The sequence below is a fragment of the Drosophila willistoni genome, chromosome 3R, assembly GCF_018902025.1.
Source record: "Drosophila willistoni isolate 14030-0811.24 chromosome 3R, UCI_dwil_1.1, whole genome shotgun sequence".
Taxonomy (NCBI): Eukaryota; Metazoa; Arthropoda; class Insecta; order Diptera; family Drosophilidae; genus Drosophila; species Drosophila willistoni.
In genome coordinates, this window is record NC_061086.1 from 12,966,204 (window position 1) to 12,990,477 (window position 24,274).

At 37.2% G+C, this 24,274-nt stretch overlaps 5 protein-coding genes across 6 annotated transcripts; 3 read left to right on the forward strand and 2 right to left on the reverse strand.

Annotated features, from left to right (window-relative positions):
• The first annotated feature begins 472 nt into the window (after positions 1-472).
• On the forward strand, positions 473-16,983 carry LOC6650711 (putative cysteine proteinase CG12163). 2 transcript variants are annotated; one of them, XM_002073736.4, is made up of 6 exons: positions 473-812; positions 9,572-9,979; positions 15,113-15,243; positions 15,309-16,058; positions 16,127-16,308; positions 16,373-16,983. In XM_002073736.4, the coding sequence occupies exons 1-6, from the start codon at positions 717-719 to the stop codon at positions 16,636-16,638; spliced, it is 1,833 nt and encodes a 610-aa protein (XP_002073772.1). In that variant the 5' UTR covers positions 473-716; the 3' UTR covers positions 16,639-16,983. The 2 variants fall into 2 exon arrangements, with proteins under 2 accessions (XP_002073772.1, XP_015032218.1); XM_015176732.3 differs by lacking the exon at positions 9,572-9,979 and having other exon boundaries at positions 476-812.
• On the forward strand, positions 14,382-14,991 carry LOC26529723. Its single transcript, XM_015176733.3, has 2 exons — positions 14,382-14,511; positions 14,581-14,991. Exon 2 carries the CDS (start codon positions 14,589-14,591, stop codon positions 14,847-14,849), a length of 261 nt encoding a protein of 86 aa, XP_015032219.1. The 5' UTR covers positions 14,382-14,511; positions 14,581-14,588; the 3' UTR covers positions 14,850-14,991.
• Positions 16,984-17,277: 294 nt separating the features above from the next.
• LOC6650712 (MORN repeat-containing protein 4 homolog) lies at positions 17,278-18,350 on the forward strand. The gene is made up of 3 exons (XM_002073737.4): positions 17,278-17,360; positions 17,427-17,742; positions 17,811-18,350. The coding sequence occupies exons 1-3, from the start codon at positions 17,333-17,335 to the stop codon at positions 18,076-18,078; spliced, it is 612 nt and encodes a 203-aa protein (XP_002073773.1). The 5' UTR covers positions 17,278-17,332; the 3' UTR covers positions 18,079-18,350.
• On the reverse strand, positions 18,349-20,305 carry LOC6650713 (probable cytochrome P450 4ac1). Its single transcript, XM_002073738.4, has 4 exons — positions 19,877-20,305; positions 19,729-19,810; positions 19,520-19,620; positions 18,349-19,456 (listed from the first exon to the last, which is right to left on the reverse strand). Exons 1-4 carry the CDS (start codon positions 20,289-20,291, stop codon positions 18,501-18,503), a joined length of 1,554 nt encoding a protein of 517 aa, XP_002073774.3. The 5' UTR covers positions 20,292-20,305; the 3' UTR covers positions 18,349-18,500.
• Positions 20,306-20,496: 191 nt separating this feature from the next.
• LOC6650352 (MMS19 nucleotide excision repair protein) lies at positions 20,497-23,920 on the reverse strand. The gene is made up of 6 exons (XM_002073739.4): positions 23,693-23,920; positions 23,252-23,635; positions 22,842-23,191; positions 21,316-22,779; positions 20,830-21,252; positions 20,497-20,765 (listed from the first exon to the last, which is right to left on the reverse strand). The coding sequence occupies exons 1-6, from the start codon at positions 23,781-23,783 to the stop codon at positions 20,571-20,573; spliced, it is 2,907 nt and encodes a 968-aa protein (XP_002073775.1). The 5' UTR covers positions 23,784-23,920; the 3' UTR covers positions 20,497-20,570.
• Between the last annotated feature and the right edge of the window lie 354 nt (positions 23,921-24,274).

Genomic DNA, 24,274 nt, shown 5'->3' on the forward strand with positions numbered 1-24,274 from the left:
CAATATTCTGGGAAGCACTTTGTTTGGGGGTCGGGTTGTTGCTAACGGTTACTTTACGTGCCCCCCATCTTCTCCAAAGAGGAGTGTTTGTTTTTGTATGTTTCCGTTTTGATTTAGCCATTCGTCAAGCCAAAAAAAGAAAAGGTCCATGTCCTGATTTTCATAACACTTTGTCTAAGCATGCGCGAAATTTTTAAATTCAAATTTGAATATGGTCGTTTCAAACAAATTGGAACAACAGCCAGTTAAATTTCCATAATGTAAATATGTATATTCTCGGCAGGATCTTAACAATCCAGCCGATCTAGTCATTATTTTCTGTCCGTCCGTCCCACCATCGGAAAAAGACGTTTCAAGTATTCCAAAATTTAAATTGGTTTCGTTAAAAATGCTTGCTGGGCTCTTAATTTAATTTCTAAGTATTTTAATGTTACTTTCAAGCTGGTCACACTGTTTCAGACTTAAGCAACACTGCCAGTGGCAACACTGTTGTTTTTGTTTCGAAGTGAACGGACGCGTGAGCGGACCTTTAAAGTTTTTTGGGATAATATTTTGTTTTCAAACCAACGGGCTGAAAAGAAAACAAACGAAAAGCGGCTAAAGACACATCCGCTCACAATAAATAACGCCGCAATATAGGCGAATGTGTTAATAATTGAACGGTGGCCGAGACTTAAAATACAGGCTGAAAAACCAAACGACTAAAAGTGATCAAAATGAAATTGTTTGGAACAGCAACAGTTGCTTTGTTCGCATTGCTGGCCATTGGCAATGCAGTAGCTGCCGATGAGCATAAGGAGGATGAGGAGGGGGTGAGTGTGGCAATTGTTGTTGCGATATTTTAACATTTAACGCTTTTCATTACATATAACATATGTATGTATAGGCCACTGTGGCCTTAGTGGCAACTAAGTGACTAAGTTGCGAAACTATTTGGTAACAATAATAGGCTTTTGGAAGAGGTTAAAACAGTTAATTTTGCGATATTATATTTACAGTTAGATACATATTATCAACAGCTTTGCTTTGCTTCTTAACACAGACACAAATATTCATTTATTTACCGTTTCAATTACACTCTCCCACTCACACGCTCACACACATACACCCCTACATACAAAACACATACACAAACAAACAATAGAGCCTAAAGAGAGCGCGTATTTCGCCATATTAATTTAGTTTCATTGGCTTTGATTAGTCGACTACATTAAAATAGACAAAAGGAAACTAATCAAATGGGCAAAATGTCTGTCTTTGACTTTGTATTTGTCTATTTTGCGTCGCCATTTCCATTTGTTTCCTTGTCAGAGGCAATCAGCTGATTGCCATTTACTGTTTTACCCTATACCCTTTCCATTTTGTTGCATATTCACTTTGACCAAAAGTTTAACACAAGTAGAAATTAGTTAAAAAAAAATGAGTATTAAATTTCAGAAATATATTTAGCATTATTTTATTCTCCGCAAAGGTAAATATATATAAACTAAAGGGTATAAAAACTTCGACCAGATGGTTGTTAATCCCGGCATTCTATTTGCCTTATCAATTTGACCGATAGCAGTTCAATTGATACTCCTTTCTCTCACTCTCTATTCTCCGTCTGCATTTTTATTTATATTTTTTAATGCTTGTCGGCTGAGAGTTAATTATAGTCATTTATTCAAGATTATTTTGATTAGAAGGTTTTCCTTTGTGTATTTATTATCTGGACTTTTGCGAAATTGCATTGTACATTTTTGACACAGAGCGAAACGAAAATCAATTTAAATTTTAAATTCATGTCTTTAGGCATTAAATATTGTCTTAAATTCTTTAAAAAAAAAATTTAAATATGAAATTTATTGATGTCGAATATATAAACTCAAATGCTGACTAATTCATTTTTAGATGAGAATAATATAATGAACAGAAATATCTATGACAAATAAAAGCGTCAAAATTCACACACACAGAGAATAAGAGAGATGGAGAGAGAGAGGCAGAGAAAGAAAAGTAAGCAAAACCTGTACAGATTTTCAATTGAAGATTAACTATTCAATGAGTCAGTGCCATTCAAAGAGCTCAGAATACATATATTTCATTTTAAATAAATTAAATTTTCTGTTTCTGATGCCATTCCCAAACCCAACTCCTCCCCCAACCGCCACTTAGTAATATGCTAGATTAATGACTGGGCAACCAGGCGCAAAGGCCGAGAAAGGAGGAGAGCGAGAGATTTGGCACAAGGACGAGAGAAAGGAAGGGTGAAAAGGCCGCCCCCAACCAAAAAATTCCGCACATCTGGCGGACACTCCAGCAACGTCATCAATATCAATTAAATTGGCTGCAGGCAACACAAAAATAAATAACTACACAAACATACGACATATATCAAAAATATATATATATTTATATACATACATATGCCCACACCTAGGTATATATATATGTACATATGGATATCAAGTGAAATAATTGAATGTTATGCAAAATGAAAGAGTTGTTGGGAGTAAAACATTTTGAATTAAATATAGGAGAAATATATACAATTTTAATTGAAAGCATGTTAGCAGCCGACAAAAAAATATGGAATTTTTAATAAATATTTTAAACCGACCATTCGACCATTTTATACCCCTTAGAAAAGGAAATCAAAATGAAAAGTGCTTAACTGTCTATTATTAATTTAATATTAAGTATTTTAATGAACATCTATAAATTTATAAACTTTACTTAATTAAAAACTCTTAATTATAAAGCATGTCTATGTATATAATAAAACATTTCAGATTAAAAGCATGTTGGCAACTATGTATGTTCATTTAGACATCTAGACCTCGTTTTGCGTTGGGGATACGTTCCAAAAAAACACGATGCAAAGTGAAACGACGCAAAGTGAATTAAGATTTTCTATAGGCAACCATGGAAAGATCAAAGATAGGTTCCCGGGCTATGAAAATACTAATTTCTAAAAAGAAAATCAAAATAACCTATTCAGTTATTTTATCTTTATAAGTTTTTAGTGGCTTCGTTCACCAAAAATTTGTCCAAAGTTTGGTGAATAGCTTTTTTTTTAAATTTAAATAAATTTCTTGTATAGAGGTTAAACACTGTTCTTCGAACATTTATACTTAACCGTCCCCGAGTTTTGATAGCAAGACGCAATTATAAACAGAAGTAGGTAAGCTAGATGTCAATGTTAAAAAACGTAAAACTGCCAAAAATTCAAGGCCAATGTTGGTAAAACTTGATATTGGCGTTGCCAGAATGGCTGATTTAGAAGAAAAAAAGTTAAGCACTCGAACTCAAAACAACGCAACAACGAGAATATAACGACGCACGGTGAAAATTAGTACTAATAAAGCAGCAACTTCGAAAAAACGCAAAACGAAACGACGCAAAGCGAGGTCTAGGTGTATATATTTTTTGAAGAGACTATCATTTAATCATAAATTTTTAAACAAATTTGACTCTATTAGCAGTTTTAAGAGGATAAGTTTTGAGCTTGTTTAAACCATTTTTTTTATGGATATTATATATCCTTCCTGTTGTTTTAGCTAGTGGGTATAACGCACAACCAAAAAAATAAAAAAACCTAAACTAAAATGCGATTTATGCAAGTAAAACAAACACAAAACAAATGACGAAAAATGCATGCAAAATATTATTTACATAAATGAATAATATTGCGGAACTATACTAAAAAACATTCCTACATGTACATATACATACATATGTATGTACATATGTATGGATGGGTGTTTCTGTGTATATATCATCATCCAAATATCCATATTCATTCAGTCATGTCGGAGACAAGCTTCACATAAAACTTGCTTCTTTAAAAATGGCAAACTACTTTTTTTTGTTTTGCCCCTTTTGGCTTCTCTGACAATTCAGAATCATGGGAAGTAGTCGTCGACGACGGTTTATGACTGTCATTTAGGAAATCAAATTCTCGAAGTGATTCGGAAAAACAAAAGCTCTATCTCCTCTATCGCTGATTCTGACTCTGGCTTTAGATTTGGCTCCCTGCGTTGCCAGCAAATTGTGTTAAAAGCAAAATTCTTTCGCTTCGCTTATGCAAATTAGTCTTTGAATTTTTTCATTTTGCTGACTCTCTCATTGGCTTATTCATTCATTCATTCATTCATCGAAGGCAAATCCAAGTCAATCGGTTTTGTATAATTTTTTCTTTGTAGATGATTTGCCGGCTAATAGAAAACGTCTATGGAAATTACGCTATTGAAAGCCACTAAATGGCCAAGACTCAATCAGGGAGGCAAAACCCTTCAGAGTTGCCAAGGCACATCCCCCTTTTACCCCTTAGCCATCTAACAATCCTAAATTCAAATAGACAAAGCACAAATTAGCACCCAAGGGACAAGGGACTATTGAAGGCAAAGTTTATAATGAGCTTGGAAATCGAATCGAAGTGGGCTGATAGGTGGGTTGAGGTGTGTGTGTGTGTGTGGTTGTGTGTATGATTGGAAATTTGAGCAAGTTAGTGCCAAACGAAGGCAAGGAAATGCTGGCATCCCAGAGGGGGGTGAATTGAAATTACCCTGGTTAAAACTATTCATGTCTTTGGCGGGGTAGAGGGTTTAAATGAAAATTGTCATGGTTACACGAAGGTGTATATAACAATGAACCAAGCAATTTCATATCTTCGGAGCGTGCTGAGAATATTTGTGCAAAGAAGAGAAAAAAACGGAGGAATCAAGACATACAAGTTTCAAAGTGGAAATTGGAGCTGTCGAATAAATGAAACATTGAAAACATATTGTATGGATACATATGTATACATACATATGTGTATATCACAAGGTTTATCAATAATTTTGTTGCTTCTTTACAGAATATTTGATTTTCCACAAGTCTTTTAAGTAATCAACCCTCAATTAACTCATCCTCGAGTCATGTGTCTCTTGAAATAACTTTACTAATTATTATTACACATTTGTGTAGGAATAATGATTTCTATTTTTGCACCTGCAAAAATCACTTTCAATTGAAATTTAGAGTGTTGACTAAATTAAATTTCCAAGAATTACAAATTTAATTAACATTTAATATGAGTGGGATAGCAAGTCGACATCAGTATACTCTTACATTTATATAAATGCAAACGATTTCATCATAGAAATGTATTAACTCTTGTTTTCTTTATAAAATATTAATCGAAAAGTCCTTATTATTCCGATACATCTCAGTAAACATATAGAAAAATCTAATTAAAGTAGGCTGAGTGAAAAATATCTCATAACATATAGAAAAATCTTATAAAATGCAAAGATTTTCTTACAAAAAGGAAATTTATTTTTGGAATTAACGACATTAAAGGGTATATGAACTTTGGCGCCCTCAAAGCTAGTTTCTTCTTGTTTGTTCTTTGTTCTTTCATATTCTTAATATTCAATTAGTCAATTCAATTTACAATTATTATAAATTGTAATGAATAAAAGTTTATTTCCTCGAAGAACAAAGTTACTGATAACTAAAGAAGGTAAAAATGTATTAACTTTAATGAGAAATGAGTACGAGTCGTTAAAAGAGGTTCTTCAAATTAAATGAGAAGTCATTAGTTACCTATCCTAAACATAGTATTAAACTGTCAGAATAAACAAATTACAAAATTAATGAAATGCCATTAGAAAAAGAAGATAAATGTACATGAAAATCCATAATTTTTGGGCTCATTACATTCCGTTCTTATGATTCCTATTTAACATCTCAGAAATGTTTCCATCTCTATTTCTATAATGTTCATAAGCTCCGCACCCAAGTGTGCAAATAGAATTAACTGGATAACTTGATTTGAGATAATTAACACTAGAATTGTTCAATTTTGTGGTCTATTGAAGAGTTTGTCTATTTGGGGTAAGCAGTGTTAAGTTGGTCAACAAACAAACTAACCACACATGTGGTTTAACTATGTATGCAAGAGCTCTCTTTCTTACTCTCCCCCTCTTTTCTCTCTATATGTATTCTTGGCTAAAAGCTTCTCCATGTGTAACGCAAAGGGGACTTATATTAGCCAACTACTTGGCCTTGAATATTATTATTATTATTATAAAGAAGACTGAGGTGGCCTTTTGGGTCTGTTTGCACAACCTCCAAGTATGCCATGATCTCTAGACAAGGCGTTGCCTTAACTAAAATCTACTATACTAAATTGTTAGTTATACCGGTTTTACACTTTAAATTCATTTGATGACAGGGGTTTTTATTATTTTTTTTGGAAGCGATGAAATAATTTCAACATGTCGTTAAAAAGCCGCATGAAAATTAAGCTTCGCATGACTGGGTTGACTGATTTTTACCACAATCTTTTTTGATGGCAACTGCTGTGGGAGAGGAACTGCATTTATTTAACCAACGCACTGGCAATCGGCTTTAATTAAACTTTAATTAAAAACAACACAAGCCAAATTGCCAATTTGCAATTTTTGGCCATGGTTCTGATACTGATGATGATGATGATTCTGATGCTGATGCCGGGTGCTACTGCTCCACTACTCGTTGATGTTTACGTTGATTCAATTAAACTTTGTTTTTTTCCCAACACTCTGAATCCGACGCCAACGTCGATGCCAACGTCGTTGATGCCATGTATGTGTGTATGTACATATGTATGTATGCACGTATTTACACTGTGGAAAAAATAAACGTCAAAGAATGTTGGAGGAACGTTGTTTGGAGTGAAACGTTAAAATTCAATTGAATTAGAAATTTATGACGTTTTTCCAAAATGAAATTCCTAAAGTTACCTTAAGCCCAAGATGCGTGCCTTTCGACAACCAAAAGAAGCGAAAGAACAGACAAGAAAAAAGGAAAAGAAAAGAAGCTTTTCACCTTTCGTTGCCGCCAGTGCAGACAAGGCGAGTTAAGTCTTAACCCGACTGATGATTGTTCCATAAAGAGACGGTGGGTTTTTGGGGCGGGGGGGTTGACGATGGGTGAGTTGAGTTGCCAGGACAACAAATAACCGAGCCAAACTTAAAACCCATCATCGTCAACATCATCATTATCATCATCATCGTCATGTTTTCGTATGGCTTGCATTTTGTTGTTTAAAATACCATAAAGTTTAATTGAAAAACAAGCCAAAGTTGAAATTCTACCACCTTATTTCTCTACTCCACCCACAATTCGACAACAACGAACAACAACAAAACATAATCAGCTCTCATCTCCAAGTGTCATCATCATCATCATCATCATCGTCATCCTCATCATCGTTGCCGTTGTCGTTGTCGTCTGCAATGACGCAACATCACAGCAAGAGCAACAAACAAGTGAACCGCTGTCAAAAGTTTTTATGCATTTTTCGGCTTTTTGTCACGAGGCAGCAGCAGCAGAAGCAGCAACAACAGCCAAGCTAGACAATGACGATGAGGAGTAGGATGAACGATCAAAACGTCAACAAGCTGCCAGTTTCGCCAGTCTGGCCCCCAGTTGCTCCACACCATTCCACTCTGTCAGTTGCATTGCAATGGCGTGTTTTACTTTTATGTTTTTTGTTTTGTGGCCTTCTTCTCCTCAATTATTCAGCAAATCCGTCTGCGTTTTTCAGCTCATCATTTATCGATGAATTTTGTTGCAACAGTCAATAGGGAGCACAACTCGAACTATTCCAAACTGTTCGATACATTTTGCTTTCGATGGTTAATTGGTTTTTGTGGCTCAGTCAAGCGTTTCACTTGATTTTGGACCCCCCCTAACTCCACCCAAAACCCATCTCATCTCATTTTATCGTCACTCTGTGCTGCTGTGGTAAACCACTTCCAATGCAGTTGCAATTATAGTGAGCTAATTAGGCCCTTGACTTGGGTAAAATGAGAAATGGTTAAAGGCAAAATCCTTTTTAAATGGGTTAAACCACTTAACTACGAAACCAAAGCTAATGGAGGTAAAAGGATGTCAACATCAGTTTGAGGTCATACATCGTATGTGTAAAACCATTAAATTCTAAGCCTAATAAATTAACTTGCCTTTAACCTGCCAACGGGTGTATTAAAACTGTCATAATTGTTATTTGATAAATGTGTTTTGGGTAAGTTTAGAATATATTCAAGTAAGTTTTCTATAGAGCAAAAGTAGAGATTGCGAATAAGAATTATAAGAATTCTAATTGAATCTAAGGGGATTTGCAGTAGTGTTTTTAGATAGAAGTCTATATCTAGCCCGTTTGTTGTCAAACGGAACAGGGTTGCATCCGTAATTCCCGGGAACCGATTGGAGTGATCTTCGTCTTTGGGTAGGGCTCTTTCGATAGATGAGTGTTTTAAGAGTTCTTTTGTGGTTTTATTACCGTTATTACTGTTTAAAGTCGGTCAAAAATACAGATGTCGCATACAAAATATTCTTTGAAAAAAAACCTGCGGCCTCATTTAAGTTTTTATGTTGTCATATAGAAGGTAATAGAAGTACTAAAGAGCTGATGTTGTCATGGATTGACCAAATTTACCATGACTTATCCAATATGGCGCTTTATAGCTAAACATGGCCGGATTTCGATCAAATTAGGTATAATTCAGACTTGTATGAAATTTTCTCAGTCAGTTTTCTAAATCTTTCTTGATTTGTTAAGTTGCTTATGATATTGATATTGATATTGATATTCATAATATAATTGATAAAAATCGGTGCATTTCTTTGATATTTATTAATCCATTGACTTGAGTAGAGTTCTTGACAAATCCTAACATATGAACACTCATGGCCAGATTAATAGGTGTGAGCTTAAGGATTTTAAAACTATATACAAAATGATGTTGCAACTTCTACAATCAGAAAAATGATTAAAAAAGATGCGTATAAGTATGTTTGTATAAAATTTGGCATATGGCCAAGCAGTCTAAAAGATTCAGAGTTTTATTGATATTGATTGTAATCGTTTGAAAGACTGTGACTCAATCTACTTGAAATCCAAGTGAATTATTAGCATTTTTAGCCATCCCGATCTTTTAAAGGTGCTTTATCGTATGCCGTTTTGAACGGTTGTTTATAGCCCTTTAAGTTCAAGTTCCCCCTACGCCGTTTTCCAAACTTAAAAGGTTAAGGCATAAACCAGGTTAAGGATACCCGATGGATGTCCTATTTACACATCTTATGTAGAAATTAGTTTATGGCTTAAATTTGTACCTTTAGAATATTTCAAAATACATTGCTTAAAACTTTTCTAAATGGCTTAGCTAATTTTGAATGAATTTTTTAGATTGAATTTTCGCCGTTTTGAAGGTTTTGAAATTGCCTAACAAAATATTTTGCTTCTTCATCAATTTTTGGTGGTGGTATAGAACCGCTTACATTTACGAACCTCATATGCTATCCACACACACACACACACACATACATACACCGAGGCACAGTCATACGCACACCCACTATGCCCATATGATGGCTTGTCTGCACACTAACCCCACAAATCAATCAAAAATATGTCCAAGAAACAAAAACAACAAACAACTTTTCCCTCTTCTTTGTGTGTATCCTTATATGTGTTTTGCTTTTTTGTTTTTGTCTTTTCTCACAACCACACACACACACACACACACAAACTGAACACACAACCCACACCATATAGACCACAGCAACAGCGGAAGAAACACCAGTGAGTGAACCGCCCATTAAGCTGGTCCATGTGCTCCAACCCGGCGAACGTGAATATCTATCACCCAACTTGATTGGTGTCCAAAATATAGCCATGACTTTTCTGCCTTTATCGATGAACTTTATCAACATAATCGACGCCTATCGCGAGATTGTGAATGGCGTTAGCTATGAGATATTGCTAAATGCTGTCGATACCAAGGCAAAGGATCCAAAAGAAGCGGATATTATATGCAGATTGGTTGTACTCGAGAAGCCATGGATGCGCACTCAATGGGGTGATAAATATCGTGAATTGGTCAATTCAAATTGTACGACGGATGGCACGGAGAATCGAACAATTGATGATGATGAGCGGTCGAAGGTGTTGAATGAGAAATATGTGAGTAACAGCATCTTTAATCGTGGCCAACGCAATGAGTTAAGCGACCAAGAAATGGCCCGCCTGGAAGCGCAAATTTTAACAGGAATCGGTTCTTCTTTGGCATCGGGTTCAAATAGCAAGCGAAAGGTCAGCAAGGTCAACAGCGGTAGTCGATCTGAATCCACTAATGAGCCGACCACAACCAGCAGCACAACGGCAATTAGCATTGATGATAATGAGGAAGTGACAACCATTGTTGCTCAGTCCAAAGAAGAGACTGATACGACAACGCAGGTGCCAGAGCAAGAGCAGGACGTGGCCACAACGCCAGCCGCCGAGCTCAATGATAATGAGAAACGTTGGCTTGATGGTTTTCTATCGGTGGGAGCGTATAATTTCGAAAAATCCTTAGAAGAGCAGCGTGCGCCGGAGAAGAAAGCGGAGGGCCAGGTGCCCACATAATCATTATCATCATCCTCATCATCATCATCATCATCTTTATCGTCCTTACCATAAACATATACACATACACACACACAACCATTCTCAAATCCTCCCTCCTCCCCTCTTTGTCACTATCTTATTGTATATACTCGTAAATGTGAAGAACAATAAAAAAACGAACAAAAATGTTATTTAATTGAATTTATTTAAGCTTGCCTTTTCACCTGACGCAAAATGGGGGAGGATAATGTGAGAGCTGAGGATGGTATGGGTGTGTCGGGGCGGGGGCATAAGATAACTCTTATTCCACCTTAATAATCAAATGAGTTGCCGCTTTCAAATTACGGCCGCAATCTGTTTAACCTCGGGAGGAGTGTCTTCTCCATCTCTGTTTTTTACACGCACACAAACCAAAACAGCTGTCCTTTCCACCATAATTCTTCAGGGGAGACAGCCAAGTACTCAGTATATATATATGTATATACACATAAATAAACATATATATAAGAGGTTAAGTGGGTGTGGATGTGTGTGTGTATATGAGTGTGCCTTTGGTGTAGTGTTGTTGCCGCCGCTGCTGCTGATGAGTGTGAAGCAAGTGTTCTCATTATCCTTCTGCTCTACTTTTCACGGCGGTTTGACTCTTGTAATGTGTTAAGATATGCACAGTGGGACATCTGGTTATTTAAGCATAGTGGCCAGTGTGCGGTTTGTGCGGTCTGTGAGGCTGTCACAACAGTTCAAATGGATTACGCAAACCAAAACTTTATCTTGAAGCCCCAGCACAAGTTGTTGCTCGACTAAAACCATGACTGACCAACAGAGAAGGTTAATTTTAGTAATCGGTCTTGAGTCGAAAAACTTCAATCAGATTTCCATTAAATTTCCCAATTCCATCCAATCGGATAGAGTTCTTCGAACATTTTCGGTAATATTTTCCCGTATACAATAAGAGGAAATGATGTTATTTGCCTTTTGAACGGGATGAATTAACTATTGACAAACAATAAGTATAGCTTCCTATGGTTAGTTGTGGGTATGTTGTTTTTCATAGACTTGTCTGTATACATACATAGTCATAGGCCTAGAGGCAGTTAATCTAATAACTTTTTGTAGCCAATTAGTTCTTCTTCTACAAATTAGTTAAATATCTAATTCACGTTCGTTTATTTCACTATTATCTCAAAAAATTGTTATCAAAGTCGCTGATTTTGAATTCTCACAAATGTTTCTACCAATCTGTCTTAAATTTCTACAGATTTAATACCTTAGACTTAATAAGACTTAGTCCAACTCGACAAAGACAGGTTGAGAAGCTGAGCATATAATAGCATTACTCCTTTAATTTATTTAAATATGTTCTAACTTTGAATGAGGTTCTGATAAGGGAAGTACCTTAGGCTTAAACCCAAAAAATATTTGAAAAAATCTGGCTTCAATGCAAGGTTTGACTTATTTTAAAAACCTTTATCTTTAATTATGCTTTAGAAGAACAAAAAATGAGTCAGAATATAAAATAAGATTATACAAGTCAAATTAAACGTTAAAAATAAGACTATTCAAATCCGCATAATTAATTGAACTATTGATAAATAAAATCCATAAAAAATTAAAGAAAATAACAAATTTCTATCTTAACTATTAATTAACTAATGTCAGTTAGAATGAAATTGAAATAAATTCTTTGGAGATGCTTACCATGAGAGTTTAGAGTCACCGATTCCTTTGTGGTAAATCTTTCTTACTCTTTTAAAGGGTCACAAAAAGGTTAAAATATTAGACATTTGAAATATTGGGTCATTTAAGATTTTGCTACTATTATCATCTACTTGAACGCACGTGTGTTTACAGTACATTGAGCAAAAGCAGTCAATAGAGTTAAATTTTTAAGTAATTGAAATTAAATAGAAGAGTAGCAAAATAGTTGTTGTTGGTGTTGTGGTTGTTGTTGTTGTTGTTAATGTTGATTTTGTTGTTATCGTTGTTGTTCTGTTTATTCTGATTGTTGTTTTTCAACGTCAACTGTCAACATACATATTGAAATGCATTTTCCGGTCCATTGGTCAATAGTACTCGGCGCCATCCACCCATTGACCGACTGGATGACACCATCTCGTGTCCCACATCGCATCTGATTCTCCCGCAGGGCTGTGTTCGAACATCATTTACGGAATTTAATTCTTATTGAAATATACATTTGAATTAACAGTCAGTGGCAAGGAGAGAAGGGGTGTGGGATTGGGAGTGGGAGTGAATGGCTGAGGCTTGAAAGGAGCTTAATGAATTCATGTTTTTTTCGGCCTGGCTCCAGCTCCGGCTTCGAATTTCATTTTTCCTTTTTGTTTTTTGCTTTTAATTATACACACGTCGTAGCCATTACATTTCATTTCGTATTGTTGTCGTTGCACCTGGTCTTTGGGTCCACGTACACGAGCCTCATCCGGATTGCTACGATTGGAATGGGCTGTCAATTACATGCCAGCAGCAGGAACCATTTAGGCTCCAAGCATCATCGATATCCAACAAGAATCCTCCGACCATGGCAGAGGCATGGCACAGCACACGGCACAGGAATGAATATCCAGGCCGAAATGTTTGGTTTAATTGGTTTTTGTGTTCTCGGCATTGAATGGTTTATGTTCTGTGCACCGCATGTCTACCAAATGTTATTCTTGTTATGTGGGTGGGAGTTTCGTATTGGCCGCTTTCTTTAGTGCAATTTTTGTTCCTCTTTTTCTGTATATGGGTTGTGTGTGTGTGTGTGTGTGTGTGTGTGTGTGTGTCAATTTCGTGGTAATGTAAACTCTGACATGTCTCTGTTTCATTTGCATTTATATGTAATTTATGTGCCTTCTGCATGGAATTGCTTGGAATCATTTTGGATTGGATTGATGTGGGATGTGACGACAACAACAGCTGCTGCTGCCGCTGTCGCTGAATTTGCCATTGCCAATGTTTCTGTTGCTCCTGCTGTTGCTACAACATCGTGTCTTGCCATGTAATGGATAACTGTATTCATTTGCCTAATTAGCTAAAGATTAACTGACTTTAAGGAACCCAAAAAACACAAACATGAAATAGAAAAAAACTGTATACAATTTTGTCAGACGCAACTAGATTAAAAGTGAATTAGAAACAACTTAGTCAACATGTTGAAAAACTGAATAATATTTTCTTGCTGCCAAGCCCTTTCTAATTAGTTTTTGACTCTGATGATTTGGAAACTTGTACATTAAACTACTCAGCCATATCTATATCTAGGTTCAAACGTGGACTTTAACCGTCTAAAACTTTAAGTGAAATATTTCTTGCAAATAAATTTAAATGAAATATTTCTTGCATAAAATCCAATTAAGTGAAAAATAGCTACATTCATTTAATTGGAATGTGGATTAATAGTCCCTGAAATAAATGTGGAATACACGGGGATACAGAAAAAAATGTTCCCTTGACGAACCCTTTTACAATACTTGTTAATAAATATGTTGAAGAAACTTGCCAGAACCTTTCCTTTCCTTATTATATTGTTATTTTTGAGTTCAAGACATGACCAAGTTAATCAAAATTTGCTTTTAGCCGATTTGAGGTTAATAAATGTTACTAGTTTATAAGAAATTCAATCATAAGCAGCAGGAAAAGTGACCAAGTTCTACCAGTAGATTTTGCTAGAGAATCCAGACTTGCAAGGTCCATACCTTATCTTCAACGTTAAAAATAGTTGGCAATTCAAACACATAAAGCAAAAAAAAGAACGGCAAAGCTTGCAACTGCAGCTTCCACACCCTTTGGTGCCATCTTGGTGGTCCTATACACACAACCTTCTTACCTTTTGTGCTGCCTGTGATTAAAAATCTTATAAATTAGTAAGATAGAACTAATAAGACCTGATTTAAATGACTTCAAAAAGGTCGTAGTCTAGACAAACAAATTCCCCAGTGTTCTAAAATATTAGTAGGCCAGTTTTCTAACTCAACTGAAACACTTTCAAATTCCGTTCAGTTTAGTTTATTACTTCACGTTGAATTCTATCCCGATTTGGGATTTTATTTATTCTATTTATACGGCCACAGCTCATCGATAGATTTTACTCCTCAATATTTTGCACAGTTAGTATATTGTTTAATTTGTTTTTTTCCACTGGGGTATTCTTATTTAAAGACTCTTTTGAATCGCAGAGGGTAATATGAAGCCATCTGCAATGATGACACGCTTACGTCATTTTTGGATTGTGGCAACTTGGTTGCGCCAGGAAGCAGTGACATCTGCCGGTATGATGGTGCTACAACGTCGTGAGTCACAAAGGCGCAGCCTACAGAAAGCCGATCACCAACTGAAGGATGCCTCCCAGAATGAAGTGGGTCAAATGGGTGTCGATTGGCAAGGAAACCTGCGACGAGTGCGCCTACTCGATGACTATGTAGTGCCCATCGAATGCAGTCTCTAAAATCAAAAGAACAAAAGCGATTTCAGGAGTAATCCAAATTTTTACAGTGTTTTGAAGTATTTAAGCTGACTAATATGTCCACAAGAGGAGTAGAATATTCTAAAACTTAACTCTCAATGGAATAAAATTATGATAAAAGTTATTTGTTTGCTCTTTTTTATTACATCTCATGTCCTAATATAGCCAAAGTCATTTAAAACGTATTGAAATTATTGTTTAATAAAGAATACTTTGTTAATTAATAATTCTGGTTGTTTTTCCAGGCATCCCGCAATAAGCGTCAACAGAATGAGGTCCCTGTGGGCGATAGGAAACCATACAGTGAGAAACAGGCCGAGGCTCAGCTGCAGCGTACCCTGGACAAGTTAACCGCTGGCGAGGGTCCACATTATAAGTAATCTTTATCTTTCTTTGCAATTCACTTAATTTGTTTATTAAACTTATTCTTGCTTTTTATAGAATTGTGAAAGTTTATTCGGCCACACGTCAAGTTATATCTGGAACATTGACCCGCATAGATGCCGATCTAATTGATGGCAATGAGGAACAGCATCGTTGCATTGTAGAAATCTGGGCACAGCCTTGGTTAGACCGAGGACACGAGATCACCTTCAAGTGCCGCAATCAGCCAATTGTGCTTGCCCGTCATAGTCGATCGGTTGAATGGGCCGAAAAGAAGACGGGACACAAGAAGCATAATCATCATTCCCTGGACAAGGTAGAGCATTTATTTCACAAGTTCCAAATCAAATTCGAACGCCGCTATGTGAACAGTGTTGAGCGTCAGATGCGTTTACGGATATTCCGTCAGAATTTGCGTATAATTGAGCAATTAAATGCCAACGAAATGGGAAGTGCTAAATATGGTATTACCGAATTCGCTGATATGACCAGTACAGAGTACAAAGAACGTACCGGACTCTGGCAGCGCACTGAGGGACAACCAACTGGAGGTCAGAAGGCTGTAGTGCCATCATATCCTGGCGGTGAATTGCCCAAGGAATTCGATTGGCGCCAAAAAGGCGCTGTGAGCTCTGTGAAAAATCAAGGATCATGTGGTTCATGCTGGGCATTCAGTACTATTGGCAATATTGAAGGCTTGAATGCTGTAAAAACCGGTCAATTAAAGGAATTCTCAGAACAGGAACTATTGGATTGTGATACCAAAGATAGTGCCTGCAATGGTGGTCTACCGGATAATGCCTACAAGTACGAAAAATATCTCTATGATACCTAAATCATATTAAAACTCGTACTAATAACTATTTTTCTTACAGAGCCATTCAGGAAATCGGTGGCTTGGAATATGAATCAGAATATCCCTATAAGGCCAGGAAGGAGCAATGTCATTTTAATAAAACTCTTGCCCATGTCCAGGTCACTGGTTTTGTGGATTTACCCAAGAACAATGAGACAGCAATGCAGGAGTGGCTTATCGCCAATGGACCCATCTCAATCGGTACGTGCGATCATTTACAATCTCCTATGAAAAAATAATTAATGTTTTCTTACTTTTTGTTTAGGTATTAATGCCAATGCCATGCAATTTTATCGCGGCGGTGTTTCACATCCATGGAAAATTCTATGTGAAAAATCGAACCTTGATCATGGTGTACTAATTGTTGGTTACGGCGTCTCTGATTATCCAAATTTCCATAAAACTTTGCCATATTGGATTGTGAAGAATTCCTGGGGTCCTCGTTGGGGCGAACAGGGCTATTATCGTGTTTATCGTGGCGATAATACTTGTGGAGTCAGCGAAATGGCCTCTTCTGCTATTTTGGCCTAGAGATATACTCAAATACGCCTCTCCCTGAACAACAAAAACAAAAAACAATACATATATATACATATATATATATATATAAATATACATAAACCTTTATATATCTAGGCTAATTTTTTCAAACAAAAGTTCTTGCAGATTTTTTGCATTTTCTGTGTATAATGTTTTTCTATAGTTTCGTTTCGTTTCTTTTTGACAAATCGTGAACTTTTGTTCTGTGATTATCATATAATATAACCATAATTTTGTGTCAGTTTCGTAATCTCCTCAATACACAATATCTGAATACTTAATATAACGAAAAACAGCTTAAAGAAAATTGTAATAAATTTAAATTTACAAAACAAATTTCAAATTTTGTTCAGTTAATCAATAATTCGAACTCGAGCTAGAGCAACTTATTGATTAATTAATTAGTTGTCAGTATTTACTTTTGTTTAAAAGTTTTGTTTCCTAATTGTGCCAACCCTTTTTGGCATTGCCTTGAACCATGTATTTCCATAAAGCAACAAGTTGGTCGACTGCAAGCAATGGAGCAAATTTTCTGTTCTGTTTTGATTTCGAATTCCAATATGCTAATTAGATTTAGACCAGGGACGATGCCCGTTTGCCAGCTGAAGCCCCACAATATTTTTGCCAGTTTGCTGGAATAGCGGAAAAATGGTTTCAGTATCCGATTGAATGTTCTAAGCGCAACATGGCCATGGATGACTATGACGATGACAGTAAGTGGAAATCAAAAAAAGGTTGTAGAATTTGGCCAACTCCAAACTAATTGCATTGATAACTAGTGAGCAGCGTGGGTGTGGGCGTAACAACGGCCCGCATTGAGAATCATCATTATCAGCAGCAGCAGCAGCATGGTCAATACCATCAGCAAGGACAAGGACATCATCAGCAGGGACAAAGTCAATATAGTGCTGGAGCTGTCAAGGTTGGCGGTTGGCGCTATGAGGATGCAAGTCGTTATATTGGCGAATGGAATCAACTAGGCCAAAAACATGGCATTGGTCATTTGCAATTTGCCGATGGCACACGCTTCGATGGCCAATTTCAAGAGGGTCTTAGTCAGGGCTTGGGCTGCCTTTGGTTTCCAGATGGTGCCAAGTAAGTGATAACAAAGTTATGCGTCTTTAACAGCTTTCTCATTAATTTGCTCCCTTTCTGTAACTCAGATACGAGGGTGAATTTCATCAAGGCTGGTTCCATGGCCATGGAATCTTTTGGCGTGCCGATGGCATGAAATATGAAGGAGAATTTCGTGGTGGCAAAATCTGGGGTTTGGGTCTATTAACCTTTCCAGATGGCTTTCATGGATTTCCCAGAAATGAGGGCTTCTTTCAGGATTGCCGCTTTATGCGCAAACGTCGCTGTCCGGAAATTGTGCAACGTGCCCAAAAATGCGCCCTAATGGCTAGATCTCAGTGTGAACATCCTTATTAAGATATACACAAAAATATATTTTGTTTCTTTGCGCGTTCAGTGCAAAACATTTTCCCATATAACTCAACCCTTTTTAATCAGATTGTAAACCAAATTTTGATAGCCCGTTAGATATTGATAACCATTACAATTAGGATGAGTATCCATTAATGAATTCATGTCAGATGTCTGAAAAGCCTTTAAATACATAAATTTTAGCGACTTCAATAAACCCTTTCGCACTTTGGTTATATAAAATAAACATATAAACTTGTGCCTTTAATTTTTTTGTAAGCCATGGATTTCTTTTCTTTTATTTGAATTAATGATTACATTTTATTCCAAAATTGTGAAACATTTAACTAAATTGTGAGACGTTTAACTTAAAATTGCAGCATTTTCAATATTTTTCTGTGTTTAGATAAAAATTACTACAGATAAATTTACTTTTCCGTGTTTCCAGTCCTGCTGATAAATTTGACTTTAACATTTTGTTGAGTTCTCAAGACTATTCCATATTCGAATATGATATCCTCAAAGCGAGTTACTGGCAAAATGCGGAAGTTTTTAAGGATCGATGCCAAAAGTACTTTTATCTCCAATATGGCAAACTTTTGGCCAATGCAATTCCTTTGCCCGGCACTAAAGGGCACAAAGGCGAAGGGATGACGATTTACTGTGTTCTCGGGCAGGAATCTTTCGGGCCGATATTCATTTGGTTGGGGAAAATGTCGTGGATCACGCATAATATCATAGATATGTATATTTATTTGTGTATCCTTGGGCATTATAAAACCATTGACCACAGTCTCCTCAGTGCATAGGCGACCGATGAAGGGTACGGATGGAAACATGCGTAACGACTCTTTGATGACGCATTCCAAGTAGATCAACTCATTGAAGTCAAAGACACTATGATCATCGATATCGTCTCCTGCCAATTGTTGTAATTCCTCAAAGCAACGCTCTTGTACATCCTCGTGAAGGGACAGCATGAGAAGGGTAAAGATCAGGCAAGTAGATGTGGTATCATAGCCCTCAAACATAAACGTATTGACCTCATCACAAATGCCCTGATGATCGATTTGTCCATCCTCCTCGGCCGCCAACAACGTGTCCAACATTGCGTAACGCTTCTTTCGACCATAGTCATCTGATCCGTGACGTTGTTGTTGCTTAAACTCCTGACGCCTACGCTTGATGATGTTCTGCGAAAAATCATCGGCTATTTTCAAATTTTTAACATGTTTCCCATATTCGCCGAAAAGATAAAAATACAACCAAAAATAAAATAATGGATTGCACAGACGCTGAACCATAACCGATTCCAGAGCATGAATTGCATCACGATATTGTTTACCCTCAGCCAGATCATCTAGATTGACTCCTAAAGCAGTCTCTGAAAAATTTTCCACAACTTTCTGTTCATTCAACCATAAATTTTAAATATCATTATATTTACCACAAATGTTGTTCAGGGTAAAACTAGGAATAATCTGATTTAGCTCTAATTCCGTGTCAATCTTTTCATTGAGTATGTCGACAAGTTTCATACACTCCTCTCTGCAAGTTTTTTCGAATAAGTATTTAAAGTTTCAAGAGAAATTCAGGCGAAACGGAACAAGCAATTTCAACTGAATTTCCCCATTGACTACAGCTAAAATCACAAACTTGAATATTATCAGGAACGATTGCAAAACATTGAAATGAAAAGCCGGTGTCAATGCTTTGCGTCTTGAATGCCATTTTTGATCTAAAAGATTATTAATTTAATATTAAAACCATCATCATACTGATCTTCGGTGAGCTTCTCATCGACCTGTACTAATCAGCAAACCCTCGCCCAAAAAAGGCCGAAGCAACTCGTATATAACATTCTTTGTTATCAGTTTTGGACTCTGAAATATTTCCTCAGCCTCCTCGGCTCTTATCACATTGTACATGGGAGCCATTAAAAAGTAAAAGAAATAATTCATTCCCTTAAGCTGTGCCCGTGCCGATGCATTCCGTACATAGTTAAATACACCCGACGGTGTATTCTGAAGTATATCGAAATTGTTTCCAAAAGGTGTTGTGCCCGGTATGACCACCGTTTTACTTTCCAAAGGGCTACCGTCGACTGGGCGTACACGTTTACAGAGGCAGAGAATGTAATATTTTCGATTAAGAATCTCCAATAGCCGCCACACAGCTATCAATAGCACAACCGTCGCCAGGCATATAATAAACATCATGCGAATATAGTCACGGTTCAGCATCCACTGATCCGGAAAACGCAAATTTCAATATTGTTAGAGCAGAGAGATGTTGCTGGCTTATCGGTTTCAACGAGGTTTACTCTAGGAGTTTGAGCAAAACAAAATCAATCATCAATTATACCTCGAAAATTAAATTGACTAAAATTGATAGAGATAAGTAAAAATAAAAAGTAAACAAAACTTAAAAATTTGTGCATAATATATTGATTTACAAAAAATTAATGTTAACAATAGTTGCATATTAATTGTCCTTAGTTAGTCGCCACCATTCGGTGCACCAATTAGAAACCAGGCATTTCTGGCCTTAACCGCCACATTTCTAACCAAACGCTTGGGATCATCCAAAGCAGCGGCCATGGCCAGAGTGACATCCACTTTGTGGGGCAATAAAACAAATGTCGGATACTTTGTAATGTCATACAACAACTGGAGGGCAGCTATGCGAACTTGCTGAATATATGTAAGAGAAAAAATTATTAGAAAGTTAATATTAGCGTTTTAAACTAGAACTTACCATAGTATGCTGTTCTTTATTCTTCGATAGCTCCAGGCAAATGGGTATCAAGTGATTTAAATGTCCTTGGAAATATGCATCCTGCTGTTGCACAAATTTCTCACATATACCCAAAGCTATGCACAAAGACTTTGCATCGTTGGGCTCTTCCAGACTTTTGAAGAGCAGTGGTCCCAATTTCTCAATATTGAGTTTAATCACTGCCATCGGAGTGGCCTTTAGCACATAGATAAAGGCTTTCAAATGCTGCACACAATAATTGGCCAGTTTATTGCCCATTTTACCCATTATGGTATGAAAGAATTTCTGTTTATACAGAAATTTCACAACAGGCAAATCCAATTCAGGAAACTCTGCGGCTAGAATATCAAATGCCACAGCAGCGGCAGTACTTAAAGTTGGATGCTTGAGAAGATCTGAAAGCTAAGAAAACAAAAACGAAAAATTAATGAAATTGAATTTCAGAGGTTTAAACTAAATACTTACATCGCCAACAACTTCACCTGCTTCTTCAAATCCAGCCACAACTAGACCTTTGGCAATCCATGCCGATATCTCTACAGCTTTACCATCACCTTCTTTAATGGCATTTTTCAGCTGTACAAGAACCTTTTTGACTTTGCCACGATTTTCTGGCGTATTGTCCATTTTGTTAACCAAACTGCATAGCAGATGATGGGCAATCACTCGCAGCTTTTCATTATCAGAGCTCAGGGATAGTTTTGTTAGATCGTTTAGCAAACGCTCAAAATGATCATCCAAACTGATGTCTTGATGAAGATAACCCAATAGACCTTTAGCTATATACAAATCAGCCGAGAGATGCAGTTGCAGGTCGGGCAAATATTCACTTACAATGGCACTTTGTTCCGATAGGGGTAATTGTTGCATGATGCGACTCAAAGCTCCGGAAATCTGCTCCAACGATTCGCTGGGCATGCTATCAGTCTCTGTTTTCTGGGCCAGTTCAATAAGTTTGTGGAGCAAATTTGATTGCTGCTGCAGATCAACAATGAAATGCTGATCCTCTTGCGTTAGTAGAGTATTCAAGGCCTCCAATGCCAATTGCCGGACATCGGGCTCTAATTTTTCGCTAGTGAAAAGTTGCTGCATCAGTAGATCCAAAATGCGTTGAGTGAATGCCATTTGGGGAATTAGTGGCAATAGATTAGCGTAAATTTTACGCTTTATAAAATTGGAGAAAATGCCAAAGTTTCGTATGCTAATGTCAATGAAATTCGCCTGCAGTTCAACAGGCTGAAGGGCTCCCAATCGCTGTGTGATTTGTGTAAAGTCTAAATCCAGAATCGGATGGCTAATTAATTGAACGAATGCCTTATAGACCAGTGCTCTCTGGGATTCGGTTAAAATTGGAACGCTTTCGCTCAACACATTCAGCGCAGCCTTTTGTAATTCCAAGTCCTCCTTCTTGACATCAAAGTCCTCCCGTTCGAATAAACGCAATGCGGCTATAACATCGTCCTGCAGCCGACTCACTATAGCTGCATCCAATTTATTTAGGTCCTCATTTAAAGCTGATATTTTATAGATTTGGGTAACAATTCGATAGATTTGAATGCGCTGCTCTGGCGGTGAGGTTTGCAAATCCATTGATTCCAACTTAATAAGGAATGTATTTAGGATCTTTGTTGCTGCAAACGGCGCATCACTGGCCACACAAACCAAGGCCAGAGAGGTAGCCGGATGAAAGAGTCTTTGATTTACATCACTTAAATGGGTTAGAATTACTCCCAAAATTGTGCTTTGATAGCTATGACTAATGTCTGGAACATTAGAAGCACGTTGAAGCAAGGCTTTTAGGGCCTGGAGACTGGCTTTCACTAATTCCTCCTTATCGCCACCAGGAAATGTTTCTGCTTTAAGAGCCTGCCAGATTTGCTCAAAATGGGGCTCCAGCACGGATGGAGGAAATTTAATGGCAGCTTGGTGCTATAAATATTCATTTCGATCAGTTAATTGAATTAAGATTTCATTCTGAGGGATGTACGTACCAGCAGTTCTAGGGAATCCAGTTTGGCAACCAATAAATCACTTTCTAACTTCTCCAAGGCCAGAGCCACAGCCCATTCAGCAAACTCATTGTTGGCCACCAAACATTTAGTTAATTTGGCTGCCAGATCATCGCGCGTAATGGCCTCGGGATCCTGCTTGCTGGGATTGAAATCAATTGGAAAATAGCAGGCAAAGATTTCAAACATTTCTTCAGCTAAATGCAACAATGGATATGTTGATATAAAATCTGGCATAAAGCTAAATATAATGTCCAGATTACGAGGATCGCGTTCACCATCAATGGAATTGATCAGGCCATAGACAAAATCACCAGCCATTGCCTGTAGCTCTGCCAAATAGAGAATTAATATTAAATATATTAAATTTCTTTCGAGGAATAATTTGTTACCTGGCTTAAAATTCTCCGTCAGGTACTTGAATGTATTGAAGAGTTTTGTGCGATCCCCACGGGTCTGGGACTGGCAGGTTGTATATTGGAAGAACGCCTGTAGTATATCAACAACACACTTTCGAGGCAATTGCTTCATATGGACCATGGCCTGAATGCCATCAATTATGGCCGGCATTACATTGTGATGATCCCTTAGGCGATCCGTATAGAATCTTGTCAAAAACTCCAATTGCTCGGCGCCAAGCAGGTCCTCAGGCAGAGCGACTAAGACGGAAGATAAGAGATTTGTTCCACCCACACGTTCCACCATATCGGGTGATGTTAAGGCAAATCCCAATTCCTCGGCCAGTAGTGCTATATCATAAGCTCCCGCTGACAAGTCTTTAACAATAAGAACGCAATTATCAGGACAGTTCATTGAAATAAAGACAACCTTACCCTTGGCTATGTCTTTGGCCGTCTTTTGAAGTTTCGCATCGCTCTTCAGAGCCTTCTCCAGGCTGGCACGTGTGGGCGTTGGCGCTGTCATTGTTAGGCGGGCAAATTGGGCTGTGGTAGCCGTCGCTTGCGTGATTGTGCTATATATAAACCCCCAAAAATATTTTTAAGCACGTTAAGCCGAAATATTTGCAACCGATAACACCGAAGATTAGACGACCAGTTGCTCCGAAAATACCAAAAACGCATCATTCCGTGAAATACTAAATACCATCAAAACAAAAGCGAAAATAACAAACAAGACCAAAATCGCAAAATATCTGTCAGGACAACACAGGAGCAATAAAGAAAAAGCAAGGGCAAATAAAGATACCTATCAGAATAAACTGCAATAGAAGAACAAAAAGGAGATGAGTGAAATAGTACTACCGATAAAGAAAAAACTCGAGATCTCGCGATCCCACCTAGGACCCTAACCAAATCAGACGGTCTTTCATTCCGACTTTCTTATGTCTTTTTCTTTCTTATGTCTTCTAGATTATCTTACCTATTCTAAGCTTTATTGGGGAATATAATTCCCAG

Coding starts and splice junctions, on each gene's coding strand:
- LOC6650711 (XM_002073736.4), top strand. CDS start 717: ATGAAATTGTTTGGAACAGCAACAGTTGCTTTGTTCGCATTGCTGGCC. Junction 15,244..15,308: donor GGCGAGGGTCCACATTATAA/GTAATCTTTATC, acceptor TGCTTTTTATAG/AATTGTGAAAGTTTATTCGG. Junction 16,059..16,126: donor CTACCGGATAATGCCTACAA/GTACGAAAAATA, acceptor TTTTTCTTACAG/AGCCATTCAGGAAATCGGTG.
- LOC26529723 (XM_015176733.3), top strand. CDS start 14,589: ATGAAGCCATCTGCAATGATGACACGCTTACGTCATTTTTGGATTGTG.
- LOC6650712 (XM_002073737.4), top strand. CDS start 17,333: ATGGCCATGGATGACTATGACGATGACA. Junction 17,361..17,426: donor GGATGACTATGACGATGACA/GTAAGTGGAAAT, acceptor ATTGATAACTAG/TGAGCAGCGTGGGTGTGGGC. Junction 17,743..17,810: donor TGGTTTCCAGATGGTGCCAA/GTAAGTGATAAC, acceptor TCTGTAACTCAG/ATACGAGGGTGAATTTCATC.
- LOC6650713 (XM_002073738.4), bottom strand. CDS start 20,291: ATGATGTTTATTATATGCCTGGCGACGGTTGTGCTATTGATAGCTGTG. Junction 19,811..19,876: donor GGGTTTGCTGATTAGTACAG/GTCGATGAGAAG, acceptor ATAATCTTTTAG/ATCAAAAATGGCATTCAAGA. Junction 19,457..19,519: donor TACCCTGAACAACATTTGTG/GTAAATATAATG, acceptor AAAATTTTTCAG/AGACTGCTTTAGGAGTCAAT.
- LOC6650352 (XM_002073739.4), bottom strand. CDS start 23,783: ATGACAGCGCCAACGCCCACACGTGCCAGCCTGGAGAAGGCTCTGAAG. Junction 23,192..23,251: donor GACGGAGAATTTTAAGCCAG/GTAACAAATTAT, acceptor TCTATTTGGCAG/AGCTACAGGCAATGGCTGGT. Junction 22,780..22,841: donor TGGATTCCCTAGAACTGCTG/GTACGTACATCC, acceptor GAATATTTATAG/CACCAAGCTGCCATTAAATT.